The sequence below is a fragment of the Stenella coeruleoalba genome (genome assembly GCF_951394435.1).
Source record: "Stenella coeruleoalba genome assembly, chromosome: 10".
Taxonomy (NCBI): domain Eukaryota; kingdom Metazoa; phylum Chordata; class Mammalia; order Artiodactyla; family Delphinidae; genus Stenella; species Stenella coeruleoalba.
The window spans coordinates 7,617,913-7,639,753 of NC_137156.1; the positions used below are offsets into that span (position 1 = coordinate 7,617,913).

A 21,841-nucleotide genomic window follows, 5' to 3' on the forward strand; every position below is an offset into this window, starting at 1 on the left:
GGCAAAGGGGAGTTGGTGCTGATGGAGGAAGTCGGGGCCGGGGCCGGGGCCTGAGACTGCGGGGTCGCCCCGCTCACAGTGGAGCGCTGTCCCCGGCACCCCGAGACTCCGGACCGAAGGCGGTGGCGGCAGCGGCGGCAGCAGCAGCAGCAGTAGCAGCAGTGGGGGGTTGCTGATCCCGGAGCTGTCACCTGCCGGTGGTGATCGGTGGTGGGGGAGGGGCGGTGATGGAGACGGAGATGGCGATGATGGAGATGATGGAGATGATGGCGATGGAGATGGAGTGGGTGGGCGCGCCGGCGCCTGGGCCGGGGAGGCGGCGCGGGCAGGGGGTGGGGCAGGAAGAGCGCCTCACTTTCTGTGTTTCTCCTCTTTGTCACTGCTTTTGGCGCTGCTGTCCGTGTGGCTGTTCGGGTTGTTGCTGAGGTACATTTTGTCCATGGCCTTGAGGGCCTCGGTGAGATAGTTCTGCAGGGCCGTGACCGCGGCGCACACCGCCGGGCTTCCGAAGCCGTGGGAGATGAGGTTGAAGTGGGTCAAGCAGCTCTGGATGCCCGGCTCCAGGATGGGGTTGGGCCTCGAGTTCCCCAGGGGAGATCGGTCCTGAGCCAGCAGGTCGGTGAACTCCTTGCATATCTGTCTGCAGCACAAGTGGAGCGGAGAGAGAGAGAGAGATGAGGCTGGGCAGCCAGCAGCATCCGCAGCAAAGAGAAAACCTTGCTCCCTGCCGTTACCTCTGCCTGGATCACGCCGACACCTGACCTGACCCAGAGCCCCAGAGACAGACTGGGGGGGAGGGGCACATGTTGGGAGACCCAGCCACCTGTCAGAGTCCGCCTAAACATCTCCTGCTCTTTAAACACTTCCACACATGCCTCTCTCTTGTCTTTCTGTGTGTGTGTGTGTGTCTCTCTCTCACCTCTCAGCTGCACCAAACTTCTAACCCCCTCCTCTCTCGCTCACACCAAGCATCCTAGACGCAAGAAAACATTTCACACGTTAGGAGAGAGACAAAGGTGAGTCAGAGGGGCAAGGAGTCAGAAACGCAAGCATCTCTTCAACAGCCAGTAGCATGCACCCAGCAGCTGTCCTGCTCAAAACACTATGGAGCCCCCTCTTCCCTAATCTTCTAGAGACCTCGGCAGCGGTTTGGGGGGATGAACTCTCCACTCATTCACCTTCAGATCAGGGTGGATGTGCACAAGAAAGGCAAAACTTTTCTTGGGATTCTTTTGCCTTTAAAAATAAAAGTCACCAGAAAAAAAAAATGTTCCTTGGGGATACGTCAGAGTGGTTTGGGGAAGAAGAAACAGACATTTCAATCGCCCATTCCACCTCTTTTCCCATACACCAAAAAAAACTGTCTAGGGAAATTGTGAATATGGGTGTGTTTAGGAAGCTAAGAGAAGAGGGAAAAGTTGAAATATGGGCGATGCAGCCTGCACAGGGGAAGCTCAGTCTCTGAATCTGGGAAGCAAGGACTAGGTGGGCCTTCCTGAGGCAGCAGCAGCCTTTGGGTGGGGGGCTGTGAAGGGAGGATGGAGAACAGGAAGCAGTGGCAGGCTACCTCCTCCAAGGCCAGCTGGTGTCCCCAGGCCAGAAACTGCCCTGCCTGAGGCCGCTGCCCCTGCTTCCATGCCCTCCTGTGACATCGACTTTGATAATTAAGGGCTTCCAAACAAGCCTTTTAATTTCCAGAAAACATATCAAAACAGTCATTTTCTTTTCACACACCACCTGCAGAAGCCTATTCAGCCCAGGCACCAATGGGAATATAACTTGGGCCATTTTGAAACCTATTTGACATCTCGCCTGTAGGCTAGAACTTGTGGGGGTGTGTGTGTGTGTGTGTGTGTGTGTGTGTGTGTACACAGCACTTTTGAGGAGGATGGAAAGGAAGGCAAGAAATGGGAGAAGGGATTAGGGTTGGAACTAGGACAGCTTCTGGCTTGAACATTTTGCAGGCCACTGCTTAATCCTTGCCCTTGGAGAATATATTGATAAGAGACAAAAACTGATACAGGCAAGTGTGTCACTCCTTTAAGAACTTGGTTCTGAGAATTGGAAAAGAATAGATACATGTATGTGTACAGCTGAATCACTTTGCTGTACACCTGAAACTATCACAACATTGTTAACCAACTATACTCCAATATAAAATACAAGGTTAAAAAAAAAAAAAGAACCTGATTCTGGTCTTTCTGACCAGAAATAGTGGCAAATCCACACTCAGCTTCCATCAAATCCCTACTATACCCCACCCCCATACACGTTAATTTTTTTTAAAAAAATGAGAACGTGGGGTGAAAGAGAGGGGAAAGTGGGAAATACGCACTCACAATCTTCCTTGTATTGCCCCTTTAAAATCAATTATGGTTTATTAGATTGTGTTGTAACTTCAATATTTACAACAGAGCTAATTAACACAAAAGGAAAAGAGGCCAAAAATGAGAGCAAAAATGATTTTGATTTTTGTTTCTCTTGACAGTGAGACACAGAGACCCCGAAGAGGTAATGTCTTACTTTGTAGCCAGGAGCATGTTTTTTCTTGTCACTTGCTCATTGGGATCGGAATGTTGTCGGTTGAGAAATTCAGCTACTGCTTTGGCAGGAAATTCAGTTTCGCACACATACCCAAAGTCCCTGGCGAGGTGGACGGCCTCTCCTGGCAAGAGGTGAGAGGAGGGGGGCGAGGGCAAGAGAATGAAAAAAGTTGGGATCAAAACTGCCTCCCAGCTCCCTTATTTTCTTAACCCAGATGTTGTAGGAAACACACACTACTTGTTTTCCCATTTCAGGCATTTTCTTTCCTTCTCTGTAGGATCTGGTGGCTGCGCTTCCCAGGGAAAACGGCCACTTAGCCTAGAAGGCCCAGGCGATTGGAAAATATAAAATCCCATCAACTCCCCTCCAGCCTCATCCCCACCCCGATGACATTCCCCCACCTTCTCTTTCAAAATGTTTCTTGTATTCCAACCTCACACCTATCAACACATTCATAAATGATATTCATAATTACTCCTTGAGCTTTTCTGCAAGGGAACGACTAAGGGTTTACATTTTAACTTTATCGCATATAATTATCTGTTCATCCAAACCGATTAACCAAGAGGATTCGAGGGTCACTCCACTGAGTCTGCCTGTGTTGTTGATTTTCGAATCTTTGGTTTTAATTTCCTGAACCAGTTGGTTTTTACTGCAGGGCTTCCTGCCATTAGCTCCAGCTCCGGAAGAACGCATGCGCCAATTAGAGCATCAAAGCCCTCTCCGCTGAGCTTGTTTCCATAAAATGGAGCGGATCACAAACAATAACAGTTCTCCAGAAACTGCTTCCCTGCTACAGGACTCAACCCCAAAACCATGCACACTCTCACACTACACCCAAAGCCGCTACTACCATTTTCTCTGCGTATAATTGTTTCGGGGTCTGAACGGTGGGTTCCCAATGTACTGGTATTATTTTTAATATAATGCTACTGTAGCTGAGTTTCTGGCACTGAACAATTGCTTATGACTTAACAGTCACATTAGTATCATTTTGGGCACGATTAACGAATGGTTCATAGGGTTTCTCCTCAATTTTATGTTTTTAAATATTTTAAAAATTATTTACAAAGCTAGAACTTGAGTTCAATTATACTATGTCTCCTCAAATACAAGATATAAATAAGATTAAGTGCCTTCTTTAAATATAAATGGTAGTTTTGAAATCTGCGCCATAACTTAAGTGCCTCTCTTTTTCCTGTAAGCATAAGACATTTCCAACGGAGCACAAAGGAAAATGCAAAAGAACGATACATTCATTCCAACACACCCAAACTTAAGCCAATTTAGTATCAGACAAACTTAACAGGGATCTAGAGGAAGTAGGGATGTGACTGCTGTGACTGGATTCTGATGTATCTAGAACATCGAGTGAGGACAGGGTGAGCCTTTGTTTTGAGGGGTTTAGAAGCGAGTGTGTGTGTGTGTGTGTGTGTGTGTGTGTGTGTGTGTGTAAAAAGCTGACATGAGACACTTTCTGCAATGCTTATATTTCTTTTTTCTTTTCCTATCCAAATAACTCAAAGTCTAAAATTGCTCACTTTTCTTCCTCTCCAGTAGAGAAGCACAATTAAATGAGAGATAAGGGAGCATATGTTTGGAAAACAAAAACCTAAAAGGGCATATAACCCTGAGCTTTCAGGATGGTCTTAAATCAGGATGCAGGTCAAAGATTCCCAAATTAATTCAGGAAGTAATGGTCACGCATTTCTCAAACGCAGATGTCAGAATAGCTTAAGTGATTTACTGCTGAGCTCTATAAAGGAGACTGGAACTTGAGGAATATGCAGTTCTTAAGTTTTCACATTGTTTAGGTCAGAATTGGGCTAGGGAGGTGTAATTTTGTGGCAGAGGGGAAGAGGAAAGGAGGACAGGAATAAATGCAAATAGTTTTTTGACACGAATTCCGTTCACTTCTGGTTATGTTTTCCGGAAAAATGAAACTGCCCAACTGACAAAATACAGCCAAACATCTGGCCACTGAATATTAGCCATTTTCTCAGAAGAAACTTCCCTTCTCTTTAGCAAGGGAACTCACTTACCCTCCACTAGTGATGTAAGCAGGGTGACATTGGCAGCTTTACGCCTCCCTGCTGGCAGATTTAATCCTATCTTGTCCAGTTTTTCTCTTAAAGATCTTCCTCCATTTTTAGACTTCGCCCTGTTTCACAAATACATGAGAAAGGGATTCAGAAAACATTTGGTTGCTCTGCATCACACTGTAGTCATTTTGACAACTTCCTAAAATGTATTTTTAAAAATTAAGGATCCTGGCCCCGAGATATGTAAGGAAGGGAAACCTAGGAAGGAATGGTACAGAAAGAACATAGGCGATAAATGCTTGTTAAACTCTAAAGCACCCCCTGTGTTCAGTTATTACTGCAACTATTGTGGCAGGTTGGAAGGTTCTGATTTCCCAACTCTCTGAAGAAGAACCACAAACAAATAAACACAGCTCTCATCTCTAGGGTGTGAAGTATTTTTGAGTTCAACTGATGACTGTATATTTTCCCTGTTGTTACAATCACACAAATCCCAATGGGGTCTTTAAATTGTCTTTGCAAGATCTGCTGTGAGGTTATTCAGAGTAACCAAAGTTATCATCACTCTTACGTTTCTTTCTCTGGCTTTAGCCCCAGTGGGAAATTCATTTCACCAACTGTTTACATGCCGTGTCACCAGCCTAACTAGAAAAGTCAAAAGTTGATATCAGCCTTTAAAAATTTCCCTTATTTCAGAGACGATGGAGGTGGTTCTAAATAGATGTCTAAATAGACTCCCATAATCAGAAGGTGGTTAAGATAAATTGTTTAAATAAAACAGCAAATTAATTAATTTCAGATTTTATTCCCTACTCAAGTGCTCTTTAATTGTGTGGATTAGATTATACTCCCCTAGGTAAACAGTCTCCAATATTGGGGAGGGGGGAAGGGGGAGAAAAAGGCAGAGGGCGGATTCAGATCTGTGTCAGCGAAAGATTACAAAGGGACAGCAAATGACCGTGAAGGAGGAAGGAAAGAGTGGAATAGCTGATGTTAAACTCTGTAGCCTTTGTATGGGATATACCCATCACAGCAGAACTCTGGGTCTATAAACAGATATATGAATAAATGTCAAAAGAATGAAGTTTTGGTCCACTTTCTCATTAAAAATTAAAAAGGAGAAAAAGTAGAAAATATTATCTGGGAAAGTTCAACGCAAGACCCACCACACACAAAGCTGGGTGGAACCCTAGGAGCAAAAAGCCCAGAGGAGGGACAAACCTGCCCTGAGGGAAGGTGCTTCACCTCGCCGACCCTTAGAAAATCTCATCTACGAAATGAATCATTCCGACCTCGCGCGGGTGAGACAAGAATCCCTGGCCACATATGCAACATGCAATCGTCTGTAGCGAGCACACATAATGCACGTAAACGTGCCTCGCACGCTGCCTGGCACACACGGGGACGCGGTACATCGGAACCATTAGTGCGAGCACCTCGCGCGGGAGGGTCTGCTTCTGGTGACCCGGGGGCGTGGCACGGAGACTCTAGAGAAAACCATTGTCTTCTACTTAAACCCTATTCAAGGGACGGCGGGCTGCAATCGGAGACCCTATATGGAGGTAAGGCAAAGTGAGGCGCCTGAGAGGAAGTTTTCCTAGGCTTGCAAGGTGTGAGCGAGTAGGGAAAAGGCGGGCGCGCGGCGCCCCGCGGCTGCAGCGGCCGGGACTGAGCCCGCGGCGGGGCGAACTGCGCGTGCGCGCGGGGAGGGGGGTGGGAGGAGGCAGAGGTCCCATTGAGCGCGCTGCGCCGGCCGACCCGGGCGCGCCCCCGGAACGACGGAGCGCGCGGGAACGCGGCGGAGTGCGCAGGCGCCCGCCGCCTCACCCCGCCCCCAGCTCCCACCCACCGGGTTCTACGCTCTTCTCCCCGCCCCTTTCTTTTCCCGCGAAGGGAGGGCCCTGGCGCGAGGCCCGTCCGCGTCGCCGGCCCGGCGCAGGCGCAATGCTTGGCGGGCAGGGCCTCGCTCGGGCCTCACCTCCGCAGCACTCCGCCCAGCAGCGAAGCGTTGAGACACTCCGGCGGTGAGAGGCGCCGCTGTACTTCCGCCACCGTGACCTTGTACTTCGAGGTGGAGCTGAGGAGTGAGAGACGACCCGGAACTGAACAAAAGACTTCGTTGGGGTTCACGACGCCGCCGAAGAGGTTGTCCTTGTTGATGGGGATGGCGGAGACGGCGTTGCTGTTGGACTTGGACAGGGACACGGGGCCTGCGGAGACAGACGGGGAGGCCGCGTGTGGGCGCCGAGGATCCCTCCCGAGCCCTGCCCGACCCCGGCCCTCGTCCCGGCCCGGGCCGGCTCCCAGGCTTGCGCCGCAACCGCCGCTCTTCTTCCAGCCCTGACAATTCCGTGGCTCCTTCCCCATCTCCTGCCCTAGTCCCTGCTCCATCCCGGTACTGGGGATGGAGCCTGTGCCCCTCGGCGCGTCTCACCGGCGGCCGGGGGGCGGCCCAGCCCCGCCAGCCAGCCCTGTGCTTCTCCCTGGACCCTTGCCATTTAACCGCTGGGGCGCTGTCTAGAGATGGTGGTGAACTCGTGACCCTCCCGGCTCTCAGCATCCGAGGGAAGTGGCCCCCAGACGGGGTGCTGGAGCACGGGCTTGGGGTGCAGCGGAGGGGGTGACGTTTGTAAACCGAGAGCAAGCTATGTAGGCTCGGGAGTTTTCGTGGGGCGAGGGGTTTAGCATTGGGGAAAAACTGCTTCACAGACCTATAATTAAAATCAGCTGAGAGTTTAGATGGCTAAAGCGGCCTGTAAATGAGCACTTCATTCAAGGCACCAAGCCGGGAAGTGGTGGATTCTGTTGTCACACCCCGTCCTTTTGATAAATAGGCCCTTTCCTATGTTTATCTGTGAAAAAGACTCGAGTTTTGGAAATCCATTCCAAGCCCCGTTTTGAACTGGGAGAAAGAAGGATAAACAGGCCTACCATGGAAAACTAGCAGTGTGTTCTTTTGATGAGCAAAGAGTTAATAGTCTTATGCTTAAGCGTCTTCTTTGGGAAGGGGGGAAGGGGAGGATATGTTCTTGTTAGTTAAAATCATAAGCTCTTCATCGTTGGATCCACCATACTTAGAAGAAAATTCAAGGCCAGCAGAAAGTGTACTAACATGTTACATTTCTAACACCAATATAATTCAGATGCATTCATAACCATTTAAGTACAGTATGCATTTGTATCTTAAAATTCCACATGGAGACATAATAATACATGTATGCATAATAATACATGTATACAGTACTCCTCCCTCTTGAATGGGGATATTTTAGACGTATAGGGAGGTGGGGGGGGCTCTAGGTTTTGGATAGATCACTTGTGACATTAATAGCTCTGGGGAGGCTAATAGAGACAATAGGAGTTAAACGAACTCTTGAGAGATTACTAATAAAAGAGCCAATTATCATGTCGACTTGGAAAGAGCATCTCTTAAGATTTATCCCTTGCACATCTAATTTGACGTGACAAAGACTTCACAGATGCAAAAATGAAACTTTAAACTCGCTAACAATATACTGATTGGGGTTAGAAATGGGAACAGTTTTATATAGCATCGTCCTCTGGTGGTGCCTAGAATCCTGAAATGTAACATTGCCACCATAACAAAAAAAAAAAAAAAGCTGCTGTGAATAGCATTTAATCCGGTAAACTTTATTTCTACTCACTAAACACAACACAAATTACAAATCCATCCAAATCACTTGACACTTTTTAAAAACAATTTCTGCTCCAAACATTTATGCTAATAAACCTGACATCTTCAAAAAGCTAATTTTAACCAAAAGCCAAATTTTGTTAACCTAATTCACAAAGTTTAAAAAACCCTTAACAGCTAATGAGAAATTAAAGAACATGAAAGACTTTTTCCCCCTCTGCTAAGGAGTGCTATGTCTTTTTATCATCTGCTCCTATATTAATATTAAATTACTTGCACTGCTTTTAGCATTATACACTTCTTAACACTCATGGCCACTCACGCAATGGATTAACTGAACTGTTAAAACCGTTCCAAAATTGAAATGCCACTTCCAAATCTGTTCAACTATTACACATTTCATGTGTTTGTCCAGATATCATTAAACTAAATTAAATGTTCAAGTCATGAATCAGAACAAAGCTAGCCTGTTGCCATTACTAACATACTGAAAGCCGATCATTTAAGCATTGCTATTCTATGCCTATCTATTCGCTAATTCTGAGCCTTTAGGAAATCCTACTTGGAAAAAAATAAACACAGCTCTGCAAGTTCTTTTAAATAGCACTGTGCCTGTAAGGACATGCTTGGAATGCAGAAGGAAATGGCTTACCTTTCTTAATTACAGTTTGATCTGGGATGTTAATACCCGGGTCTTCTACATGCTGCAACAAAAGGATACACATGGATGTAAATGTATAATCAAAACAAAAGGAAATGAATATTTCGTGCAAGACAGGGGGAGGGGAAGGTGCAGACTCAAAATTCCCCCCTCCCATCTAGTGACATTTATATATAAACATCTCATCTTGGCTCATTGGAATTGGGGGTTTTGCAGCTCAAGACGTTTCACTGTACACCCACGGCCAATTTCTCGTTCCCCAGCAAATAATCCACATTTGAAGGAGCTGGGGGTGGGGAATAAAACTTTCTTTGGAAATTAAACCGAGTTTTGATCTTTCTCACAGTCAGTTCAACCTTTAAAAATACACCTAGCTTTAGTTTGGCGCCTCAGCGGCTTCGGACTTCAGCAATTCCAGCGTGCAGGCAGCAAAAGCCAGAGAAACAATAGAAATGACAGTCGGGAGTAACAGGGGAGTATTGGAAACGTTTTAGGTGATGTGATAAAGAGCAAACGTATATACACACCTTCACTTATGGATAAATGAAAAAAATTTAAAAAGGACTACTGTCTAAATTGGATATCAGATAGGGATATGAAAATGATAAAAAGAGAAACAAACAAACAAAAATCCTTTGAGGTTTTCCTGTGTCCAGTAGCAGATTTGGATTCGTTAGTGTGGGTTTCTTTTTTCCTTTTTTTTTTTTCTACAGATGGATGGGTATACGTGTGTGCTAGAGTGAAAACGTGATTAGAAAGTAAAATGAAATCGTGTTTTCTAATGCAGAAACTGACAGGCAATATAATGTCTGCCTGTGTTTACAAATTAGCACCAGGGCTGCTGAGATAGAAGATTTCACAATCGTTACCAAACACAGGCATTACCATTAAAAAAACTATTACTTCCTTCTCTAGTCTTTGTCCAACAATAATACTGATTCGAACATTTTCCATTCTGTCTTGGATTTATGCTCCTGTTAATTGTGCCTGATCGCAATGATTCCGGGTGGATGGCACTAAGTTGCTTTATTACAGGTTTTATTATACTCAATGCTCTCATTTGTAACTTGCCTAAAGTGCTTCTGGATTTAAGTATAATTAAATTGAGAAATGTTCAGAAATGACTACTGCTGCAGTTCTTGTGTTTTAACTATATGGGGAAATATGATCCCTTTATGCACGCACCCTAAACCCATAAAGTAAATGTAATGTGGCATAATACTTTTATTTGTGTTATTTCTAGACCTTGTCCATACAGGGCAGACTGTTAAGTTTAAAACCCCACTGAGATATTAATGATTAAATAATTTTCACCATCGATTTGATTTTCTTAAATATTTGGCAGTCGTTCTTATTAAAGGTTAACTGTTGCAGCAATGGGAAAATTGAAAACAACCCTTTTCCTGACCCAAATTCCTTTGAAAGAATTTTTTTTTCTTAAAAGGTGGGGGAGGGAAAGGGGAAGAGCAGCAACTGGGTTTCCTTGTTTTTATTTGATCTTTTGATGAATTTCTCCTATAGGCCAATCTCACGACGAAGAGTGACTATACCGGTGTCAAGAATTCACACCAGCCACTTCGGAATTTTTGCAAAGTAGGGCAATTGTAATTCACAGTAGTTCCAAAAGCTCGCAACGTTATTTTGCAATTCAGATATTTCCAAGGAGCAGACTAGGATAAGGATTCAGAGAATCTTTGGGAAGGGGAACTAAAATGATCACAACTTCCAGGTTTGTTTTTTAATGGCCCTTTTCTCAGCTATTGCTCCTCTCATTTCACTTTCCAAGAAATGCACTGTTCAGTATCAGTTTCTAAAAACATGTATGAAAACACACACACACACACACACACACACAATGCTTACTAAACCCCACATTGGATCAACTGCCTACTTTCCTGCTTTCCATGTTACGCTGCTAAACATAACCAACAAATTTCAGTGATTAACTAGGCCAAATGAGAGATGTAATAAATTTTCTATTTTCCTATGTAACTTAAATAATGTTTTAAATTCACCGAGCAAGCAGGTAAGTTCATCTGACCATTTTCTTTGCAATCTAATGCAGTAATCATTAAACTGTCAACGGACATATTGCTGCAATATTTGATGCAGTAATTTGAAATAGCATTTTAGCAAAAATCACATCCAGATACATTTCCTCTCCAAAGAAAAGCAGCATTAACAGAGCCTTTACAGCTTTAATAAAATTATTGGCTTGCTCTAATTCCATTTCAGGAAGGTTGTGAGCAAACCATAAATATGTAGAATTGAAGCAAGAGATGCTGGTTTAAATTTAATTTCATAAAGTATTTTCAAATTATCAGTAGCCTGGTTTGCATTGTAAACAGTAAATGCGCTAATACCATGCTTATTTAGAAATCATTTCAAACTGCATTTATTGATAACTGAATTAGAACTCAAAGAATGCATTGCCCGATAGTCTCAAAACATTCATTTAATATGGGGGTGTAGCGGGTTCTGAAAGGCGTTGGGAACCCAGTTAATGATTTATGAGGTCAGCACTTAGCACCCCTAGGAAGAGAAAAAGGCTGCATTCAATGTCCTCCTCCTCGGACTTGCTACTTACTATTCTTTAATCAGGGTAGGGTATACACATAACTTTCAGATATCACTAGCACTCATAAAATCCGGTAAAAATTATTTTCCTAGTGTGTCTTTCACACTTTCTTTTAAATGGCCAGGGCATTTCAATGAGCGCTTTTGGTTGACTCTAACATGTTTTTCAGGACAGGGAGAAATCCCCACGACAGACACAGTGGTGGAATTAGATCCTCTCCCCGTCGAAACAGTTTACTGTCGTCGAGAGGGGAAGGTACCGTCAACGGTGACATTCGTCTAATTTCTCAATGGTAATATGCAGGCATTGTTTGAAGGAGCTCCAGGAGCCATTGTTCTAGGGGCAGGACCCTCAAGTACAATTCTTTTCCATTTTTTTAAGGCGGCTGTCTCGGTGGGTCCTTAAGTGTCCACCCGAAAAACCAAAAGGAGATTTCGAGAAAGTAAACGCCGGGCAGGAAAGCCCGGGCCCCCCGGGCTGCACGTTCCGGGCGTTTTCTCGCGGGTGGGTGAGGAGGGTCTGCGTTTTCTCTCCCGCCGCCCGCGGGGCCTCTTACCGGAACGTCCTCGATGGCGTGAGGTAAGGAGTGGATCGGGAGGTCTCCGAGTCCTGAGCCAAGCCCATGGGGGCCGTGCAGGAGGTCCTCGTGCCGCCGGTAGTCCCTGCGGGGATCCAGGCCCGACAGCTGGTGGGGCAGCCCCCGGTGCGCGTGCAGGAGCCCAGACTCCTGGCTCTGCCTCTGGCCGGGCCAGCCCGGGTGCTGCGGCTGCGGCTGGGCGTGCAGTGGGTTCAGGCTGTAGGGGTCGTTGACGTGGGAGTAAGGGTCTTGCGACTGGGGGTAGATAGGCTGGTAGGGCGGGGGGAAGTAGGGGGGCTGGAAGTCGGCATTGGGGGTGTGGGACAGCGGCGGGGCGCTCGTGTAGGGAGATTGACCTACAGTGCCCAGTTGGGGCAACCGTGCCGTCCCGTTGCTGGTGCCGTCGTGACGGTCCTGGAAGAGAGCGAGGGCAAGGGCAGAGAACAAGAAATCAGGCGTCGAGTTACAGCTGCCACACTGAGTGCACGGCTCAGGGCTGCGTGGGAAACGGCCCGTCCCCGTCCGTAGGCCGCCGCGAGAAAGGAGCCCTAGGCGGTTCTTTTCAGAAAATACTCCGGGAGTGAAAAGGGCCCTTCCCCAAACGCAGGGAATTCGACTGTGCCAGTGAGGGGGCATAAGAGACTCTCCTTAGGCGTTTCTTTCAAAGGGGGGAAAAGGCGAAAAAGGGCCTCCCGGAACACAGCCCGTTAAGCTGCGGAGTGGAACCTCCCTTACGCAAAATTAAAATTCCTACTAAATATTAAACAGCAGAAGCGGCCTTTTCTCTGTCCCTGCATTTGAACCTGCCTGCCACTGCGTTATTGTTTACCCTGTTCCATTTATGTGGAGGAAAACAGTCAAACCCATTCAAAGGCTATTACCATTTCATGACTATTTAAATAGAGCATATTTCGTAGAGGGCTGTAAGGAAAGCCCACGTTTAAGTTACCAGCTTAAAGAAGGTCTTAGCTGCGGGATGGGGGTCTGTCTTATCCGCTTCCTCAGTTAGGAGCCTTTTTCTGGACAGGGTCGATTTGTGATAGAGACGGGGAGAGAGGGACGTCAAGCCAAGGTTTAAAATGGAAAGATCCAGCCTTGTCTTGGGTTTAAAAGAGAGAGGTGCACCCCGGGGCGGAGGCCCCCGCCCCTTCCACCCCAGCCCCAAAGGGCAGAAGAAACGCCTGACTTGGGTTCCTCTATTGCAATTCGCTTGCAAAACAAGCGAACAGAGTTGATTGCAGGCAATGCGAGCCCTCGGAGGTACAGCCCCGGACCCCGAGGGGAAGAAGGGGCACACCGGGCAGCATTTTTCCTGTAGCCGGATTAAGCATCAAATGTTGAGAACATCTCGGGAACACGTGAAGAGGCGAGGAAATAAAGACAAACGTGGCAAGAAACACGCCTTGGGAAGTAGCAGCGAGGTAGGGCTGCGCGCCGGGAGAGGTCGAGCGGGGGATGGGGGGTACCGCATTCGGCTGAAGGGTGGAAGAGAGGGAGAAATACGAGGAGCGAGGGCAATGCAAACGGAAAGGGGGTGCCCTGAAGGAAAGCCGGGCGAGGAGGACGGGCCGCTCCGCAGCCCCAGGTTCTCCAGAGTAAAATTCCTAAGGAAACAGGGATGGGGGTGGGGATGGGACTCACCATAGCTGAAAAACTGTGAACTAACATCTGCGAAGAGTCTGGGGTAACGAGTCAGGGTGGAAAACAACAAGCAAGCCCGGAGAGCCCGGCTGCCCCGCTGCCCGAGCGCGCCCCACACAAAAGGCGCCGAGAGCCCCGCGCCACCCGGGACTCCGGTCACGGCGCCGCCGCTCCCCCGAGCGCTGGAGCCCCGCTCTGGTCCATCCGAACTTGAACCACCGATTCGAGCGGCGCCTTCAGCTGGTCGAACCCACGGTCTCTATCCTGCCGTGAGCGGGTAGGATTCAAAGTTCCTTAAAAAATGAAAAACCTCAAAAAGGCAAAAAGCAAGAAGTGTGTGTGTGTGTGTCTGTGTGTGTGTCTGTGTGTGCGCGCGCGCGCGCGTGTTCCTTAATCCGTGTCTCCCCCTCTTTTCTTAGCGGCGGCTTCGCTTGAGCTTCTAATAACCGCGCTGGGCAGCGTTCCTGGAGCCTGCTAATAGCAGATATTCATGACTATTAATATTACACGAATACTTAATAAGGGAAGAATGCCTGGAAATCGAGCGTGAAGCGGAGAGGCAACTCGCGCCGGAGCCGGCTCTCAATGCAGTCCATTGACGGGAGCTTCAGTGTAGCAAATCGGAGGAGGGGAGAGGGAGCGCGAGAGACAAAAAGCGGGCGAGAGAGGGAGCGGGCGAGCGCGCGGGGGGCCGCGGCGCGGCGGCTGGCGAATCACAGGGAAGGGGCAACATTTTAAAAGGTTGCAGGGCAAGCAAAAGTGAAAGAGAAAGAGGGAGAGAGGGAGACCGAGGGCGAGCGCGCAGAAAGGGAGAATGTGTCTGCGTGCGTGTGTGAGAAAGAAAGTGTGGGCGCGAGAGAGGAGCACGGAGTGGGGAGAGGGGAGGGCGGGAAGGAGGGAGAGCCCTAGAGGAGGAAGGGAGGGGGGAGGGGGAGGAGGCCGAACCGGCGCGCACGGAGGGGGAGGCCGCGGGGGAGGGGGAGGGGAGAGGAAGCGAGCGAGGACAATCAGACCTAAAAGGCTGGGGCAGACCTCGGGATGCCGCGGGGGCCGCGCGTCGCGGCCGGGAGCTGCCGGGGCCCGCGTCCGGGCGTTCGTCTGGCTCTCGGCGCCCGAGCTGCTTCCCGGGCGCCTCCGGCCGCGGGCTTCTCCGCTCCGCAGCCGGGCCTGGGGCTCGGGGTTCGGCCGGCCGCCCCCGCGCCGCTCTTCCATGGCCCGGCACCCCGCCCGGGCCCGGCCCTCGCCCGGGCCGCCGCTCGAGCTTCCCGCGGACTCCCGGGGCTGGACACTCCGCGGCGGCGGGGGCCCTGCCCTCGGCTCTCCGGCGCCGGGGCTCGCGGAGGGGGAGCCGGGACGCCGCCCGGGGCGCGCAGAGGCGCAAGACGGCCCAGCCCGGGCGCCGCTGGCACCGGCTCCCGGCTCCCGGCGCAAACCCGTCTGACTGGCTGGGCCACTCCCGCCCGAGGCCCCCCGCCCCCCCGGATGACACGGCTCGCTCTCCCCCAGCCGCCGCTGCCAGTCTGCCCGCCGGGGTGTCGGAACAAGCGGCACCTCGCCTCCTGCGTGTCCCTGCAGAGCCCGACATAATTAGACAGCCCCAAGCCGGCTCGGAAACCCGAAATCCCTGCTCCGGCGCTCGCCCACCGCAAAGTTGTTGAAACAGCCTTCGCTCTATTTATCCTCCTCTCCCTCCTCTCGCTTCTCATCTGTTTTTGTCTCACTCACACGCACATGCACACGCGGCCCCACAGGGTCCCTCTCTGGGGGTGCAAGTGCATCGCCTCCCACCTGGGTCCCACGGGCAGCTCGCGCCGCGCGGAGCTTCGGACCCCGCCCGCCGGGGGTTTCGGCCTCCGAGAAGGTGATTGCCCGAGCCCAAGGCCACAGCCCGGATACGACAATCCACCCTGGGAGGCTTAGGGGCTCAGTGTCACCCTGACCAGCTCGGAAAGGGCCCCCCAGCCCTGAAAACAAAGCGACTGGCCCGACATGGAGTCTCTGCGCCCGCACCGCGCACGACACGAGTCCCCAGATAAGCACCCGTCCCCTTGGGAAGTCACCTCGTGCCCCGGGGGAGGGGGGAGGGGAAAAAGGAGGACCCGGGAAACGGGAAAGATTTAAAATAGTCTACAGAAAGGAGAGGAGGAAAGGGACGGGTGACACATCGTTTACATAGCCCAGGTTCTGATTTCAAGTGAAGACCCCGCCGCTGCGCCCACACAGACAGCTTGACATTCCCAGCTCCACATGCCAAAAAGAAAGAAAGAAAGAAAAGAGGAAAGAAAAACTAGCAAAAGCCGGGACTGCCACTTATTATTTACTTAGGTAATCTCTCCGGTCGCGGCCCCCTCCCCTCCCGTGACTCATCGGCTCTTTTTAGCGGGGAGTTGCAAGGGGGTTGGGACAGCGGCCGCCAGGCCCTTTCCCAGCGCCTCCCGCCGGCCGGCCGGTAGTCCTGGGGCTTCCCCGGCTGCCCCAAGAAGGCGAGCTCCGGGAATCGTGGCTTTTAAAATGGGCTCCAGTGCGGCGCGCTCTACCGGCCGGGCGGGCTCCCCGCACCGGAGGCTGCGGCAGCCCCGCCAGGATTCCCACGGTCACGCAGCCGAGTGCCCGGCAGTTGTGTAGGGAGCCGGCGGCCAGCCGGCTCCGCCCGGTGCCGCCTCCCATCCCCACCCCAGGGCTGCGCCCACCAAGTAGCTCAGAGAGAGAAACTGCCTAGAACTTCCTGAATAACATAGTGTACCTGGAGGAGCCCCGCAGCACTTTGGGAGATGAGTGTTCCCAAACTGAACCCGCTCACTGGGAGGTGCAGCCCAGCTGAGAGCGAAGTGCGCGGGGGGGCCCCTTCTCCAAATAGAAAAGAGCCTTTCGAGAAAAGTCGGGTGGGGGGATGGTAGGAAGGAAGGAAAGAATGAATACATAAAAGAAGGAATATTAAAGATCAGAGACAAAGTTAAAGAGGGGAAAGGGTTTTCTCGTTCCTTTCTTTTCCTGGTGACTTGGGCCCTCAGAATCTCGTTGGAGAGACACGCAGAGTGCACGGACGCGTGCCCAATTGCCAGCAATTGCTTCGAAAACCCAGCTTGTCTCTCTTCGCTCTACTCTTAGGCACAGTCAAAACCGGTCAGGAGGAAAAGGGGGAAGTGGGACAGGGGCTCCGATGGAGGGAAATGAAAGAAGGGAACGTCCTCATCCTCCCTCTGCAGCCTCTCCCCTGCTCTCTTTGGGCGAATCGGAGAGGCGGGCGCTGCGCTGGGGAAAGTTTGTCTCACCCGCACCTCGCAGCGGGCTTCGAGGAGGGGAGGAGACGCGGGAAGTACAGCTCCGCGCCTGCGGCCGCGAGGACAACTGAGCTAGCGCCGCGCTTACCTCGCAGTCCTCGTACTTGATATTATCCGTCAGTTTCCAAAGCATTTTCATGGATCGGCGTGAATGGATTTGCCCCCTCTCCGCCTCGCACCCAAGTGGAGCTACTCTCTGGGTAAGCCCAAAGTGCCGGCTGCGGGCGGCGAGCGCCGGAGGAGGAGGAGGGCGAGGAAGAGGGGAGGAGGGCGCAGAGGAGGCGGCGAGAAGGGAAAGAGCTCCCGTGTGCGCTCGGAGATCTCCCTCTAATGGTAGAAACTTTTCCCTTTTCCTGCTCTTTACCAACAGCCTAATCGCCTCATTAGCATATCAACAATAGTCCAATTGCTCGCCAGCACCACAATCTGCCGCCGGCCGCTCCGACCCAGGTATAAAGGCCTCTCCAAGCCGCAAACCTGCTCCTAGAGCGCGCTCCTGCCGGGGAGCCCACGAAATCTCCCTTGAGCCCCGCCGCGCGGCCCTGCCCCGGCGCCCCCGCCCCCATGCCACTCTTCTCTCTCCTCTCCTCTGCTCTCTTCTCCGTCTCCTCCTCGCCGGAGACGACCCGGCAAAAGCCCGGCACCGCGCAGGGTCCGAGCGACCGCGCCGGGGCCCAGCTTTCGGCACCTCTCCCTCATCCCTGCCTCCACCAGCGGCTCTGTCCTTTCGGCTCCGTCCAATCTTATTAGAAATTACTATCCCTTTCGCAATCAGATGTAACCACCAAACGAAGACCGGCGAAGTCACGTCAGGATTTTTGCCCAACAAGAGATCGCCTCCGCTCCCCGGCAGCTGACACCTCCGGCCGCGGCGCCCTGGGACTTTTACTGGCTTCGCGCTTCCCAGCCCACCCCACCCCCCCAGGTTGGAGATTTTGCCAGACGGCTTCAGTCGCCCGGCTGGGGTTTGGGATCCTTTAATTGCCGCGTGTAAAATAAAAAGTGTACCCTGAAGAGGTTACTTGACAGCTGCAGGGGTTAAATGATTTTCCTCTCATTTGTATGAAGCTAGGGCCGACTGATAATTCAGCGTGGTATTTGGGCTACGGGCTTCCTGGGTGCAGTGTGGACGGGAATACGGAACTCCTATAGAGACTCACAGTCGCTTCTGGAGTTGAGCCGAAATACCGACATGTGTGCGCCGTGTCATGCATGCATCAAAATAAATCGCAGGGAACCAACCCTTCGCTGTGCTAATCTGCTCCAGTTTTCCCAAGATTCCCCTTTTTAATTAAAGCAGGGAGAGTTCCTTCATGATTTGGTGCTGTTACTAACGCGGGCGCTTTCGCGGCTCAGTGCCCGGCTGGCGCGGAACCCGGAGGCCCGGGAGCCACCCCCGTCGTCCAGGTCCGCCAGTCTCGGCTCTCCCGGTCCACACGGGGGCCTGCTCGCCCCACCGGGGCTCTGTAATTTTTTCTTCTGTGAAACAGAGGTTTTCTTTTAAAGAAAGAGAGACCAAAAAAAAAAAAGACGTGATGCGATCCTTGGAAATACAGAGTAATTAATTTATCTGGCCGAGCTTCCTCGTTTGTCCTAGGTCAAACCCTCCTTTCTCCCTCTCGAATGCGGCAAATCCCCCAACAACAGTAGGTCTCGCCTCAGAGTTGCTCTAGGAACGACCTCTGATGCCATCTGGGCCTGTTGCTTGCAAATCTCCCAGCCTCCCGGGTCTCACGGTGCGTCCTCGCCGTGAGGGTAGAGGCTGTCGCGAATGCGAGCGTTGCCTAACAGGTGGAAGGAAGGCGAGAGGAGGGGGACTCGCTCCCCCCCCCCCCCGCCCCCAGCCGCCGAAGGGCAACTCTCCCTCCAGACGACCGCAGCCAATTCCCCAAGCCCGGCAGAGTAGGCCAGAAGCCCCCCCCCCTCCGAAAGTTAGGGAGAAGACCAGAGCCGCAAGGGGGGTAGAGAGCCGGAGGGGCTCCCTCCGACGCCCTGGGCGCTCCCCTGCACGCCCGGTCCCCGCCTGCGCAAGGCGGCACAGGCCCCTGGCTGAACCCAGCTCCAGGCTCGGCGCCGCGCTCCGCCCGCAAAAATGGTCAACTTCCAGCGCGAGCGCCACGCACCCTGCGGGCTGGCCTGGGGCCGCCGCCCAACGCGGCGGCTGGAATTCGGGGGGTGGGCCGCCCGGGGGACCGACACCCTCCCAGCCGCGGCCGCAGCCCCAGAGCGCGATCTGTAGGCCAAAGCCTAGGCCCGGGAGCAGGGGATCTTACACCCCCAAAACGTCGCCACGGTGTGCTTGGGGGAAATCTAGGTTTCGCTTTCTTTCTATCTGTGGGCTGGGGAAGGCATTTCAGGGCCTTCATCCTTTCCACCTTCCCCCCTTGCTGACCCGAACCCCGCAGAGCTCCGGCTCCACACCCGCCAGGGCTGCTAAACTGTTGTTGTTTTCCCGCCGAGGGCGCCTTTGAGGTGCAGATTGGGGCCTGCGGGCTCCGCGCCGCCGCCCGCGTTAGGAGCGCTGAAGAAAGGCCCGAGCAAGCGCCCCGGTCGCCCCTGGAGCCAGCGGAGCCGCGGTAGTGTGTGAGCGTCATTACCACGACAAGTCGCTTCATTGCATGTCAATGCTCCGGCCTCGCCGGGACCCCAGGACAGCAGCGCCAGGCCTGGGGGCAGGAGTCGGGGGTCCAGGCCTGATAGGGGGGCGTGGAGAGGGCGTTGGGAGAAGAGTGAGTATCTGTGTGAGAGACAGAGACACCGAGAGAGACAGAGAGACAACGAGGGAAGGAGAAAGACTCCATTTTCACCAGCTGTTGCCACCCAGTGGGCCCAGGAGCCCAACAGGCAAAAGCCGGAGGAGCCGGCCTCTCCAGGCCCCAAATCCGCGTGCCCCACCCGAGATCCCGGCTTCCCACCGCTAGCCAAACTGTGAACCCACGGGAGCCAGGCCCAGACTTCACTCCTGTCCCCTTCAGGCTGGAATCTTGCTGCTTCCGAACCTCAGTCGAACCCACTGGAGGCCCAGACCCTGGCCGAGCCTGCACTGCAGGCGTTTTCTCACGCTGAGGAATTCTGCAGCCAAGTTCTCCCGGCTTGAGGGGAAAACCAAAAGCCCTCCGTCAAGGAGTCCCCCAGTCTTCCCCTCCAGAGAAGAGAATGAAGAAGGGCCCTGAGATCCACCGGGGCAAGGGAGGGAAAGGTGTGAATGCCCCAGATTTGAGTTTGGTGTGGGGTTTGCACCCTTAAACCACAAAGTCTAACTCTGGAGATGAAATTGCATTTATTTAGGTTTAATTGGGAGGAGAGGTCTAAAAGAGCTCATGGCTGATTAAAAGAATAAGTGCAATGAAAGAAATAAATACTGCAAGATGACTTCGTTTCTCCAACTCCAGAGAATGTAGGGAAGACGGGACTTCTCTGAACTTTACTTCTGATGGCCGAAATCTGAAACAAGCCGAAGAACTCGCCCCGGAAAGAGCAGGGCCTCAAATTTTCTTTGAGAGGATCGGGGGTTTGGTTCAAATCGGCCTGCGGGCTTTTAGGCACATAGACTCTCGCCCTAACCAGGCCTCCGCTTGGCTAGGGCGAAAAGAAGGCCCCGCGGTTCCCATTATGAAATCGGCGACAGGGGAGAGGCTGCTATGCTCACCAACCTGGCCAGAGCCGCCCTGGTTCCCTTAGGGGAAACGTCCGGAACGTAAAAGGAGAGAGCGCTGGATGCAGGTTCCCTCGGCCGGGGTCGGGCCCGGGGCTCAGGGGAGAGCAGTGTCTGGAGCCTAGCTGGCCTTGCGGTGCCCGCGGCCTAGCAGGGCCAAGTTCGGGAGGCGTTGGTTTCGACCAGTTCTAGGCCTTCTGCCTCATCACTCGCCACTTACCGCCCCCGTCTAGGCACCCCAACCCGTAGCCCAAGCGGTGAAAAGTGGCTTCGGGAAGAAGACGGAGCGAGCAGCTCAACTTTGCGCAAACTCTTTTGAGCATTCCCCAAAAGAACGTGCTCGCTGGCGCGACCCGTCCAGCCGGACCCCTTTCTATTCTCCACGCTCCCTTGTGGTCCCCCAAACGTGGAGAGGCGGAGAGAGACAGGTGCACTGGAACCCCATCTCACGCGCCGCCCTGGGGTCTAGGGCGAGATCGGAGGCGTAGCGAGCAGGGAACCTTCCTGGAGGCGCACCGCACGCCCGCCTGCGCCCTGCCCCCGCCTGAATTAGTCATCTACCCCAGTTTCTACTGGCGGCGGGCGGGGGGTGGCGTCCGTAGCGCAAAGCACTGGTGACCCCCGGGGCCACCTGTGGAGCGTGCGCCGGACTCTCCCCAGCACCGGGCAGGCCGGTGGCGCGCGTGGCCCCCAGCGCCGCGGCCGCCGCCTGCGCCCGTTTTCCTGCCCTCTTTCTCTCCTGGGAACGCTCCTGGGCGCTGCCAGGCGCGCCTCACCTACGACGCTGCAGCCCTGGGCCGCAGCTCTTCCTCTCCGCCTCCCCCCGCCCGGCCCCCTCCCCCGCTCCACCCCCGCCCACCTCAGCCCCGGCCAAGGCAAACCCCCGTACCTGCCAGTCCCCCATTTTGGCAAGTATGGACATCGCGGCTCGGCGCTCCTGGCGACGGGTCCCCGCCGGGCATGGGCTGTAGGGCTCGGCCGGGCCCGCTCCCTGGAATCGCTTAGGCAAATCCTCCTTTTTTACCTGCTCACCAACATCTCACCTGGTCATAAAGAGCTGGGTTGCTACCTGCCGACGCATGCGCGCTAGCCCAGGAATTCACTCCGCCAGCCCTAGTCCCAGCGCCTCGCAGAGCTGACCTGGGAAGTGATGGATTTATAGCCGCGGCAATCTCGCCATCAGCTCCAGCTTTTCCCAGCAGCCCCA

The 21,841-nt window shown here is 52.6% G+C and overlaps 1 protein-coding gene across 3 annotated transcripts; it reads right to left on the bottom strand.

Annotated features, from left to right (window-relative positions):
• Positions 1-351: 351 nt before the first annotated feature.
• Positions 352-21,556, bottom strand: TFAP2A (transcription factor AP-2 alpha; the record flags this gene model as incomplete). Of its 3 annotated transcripts, none has more annotated exons than XM_079934615.1 (7): positions 352-640; positions 2,524-2,665; positions 4,587-4,705; positions 6,565-6,796; positions 8,894-8,945; positions 12,037-12,471; positions 21,524-21,556. In XM_079934615.1, 7 exons carry the CDS (start codon positions 21,554-21,556, stop codon positions 352-354), a joined length of 1,302 nt encoding a protein of 433 aa, XP_079790741.1. The 3 variants fall into 3 exon arrangements, with proteins under 3 accessions (XP_079790741.1, XP_079790740.1, XP_079790742.1); XM_079934614.1 differs by lacking the exon at positions 21,524-21,556 and adding an exon at positions 17,068-17,118; XM_079934616.1 differs by lacking the exon at positions 21,524-21,556 and adding an exon at positions 13,699-13,725.
• Between the last annotated feature and the right edge of the window lie 285 nt (positions 21,557-21,841).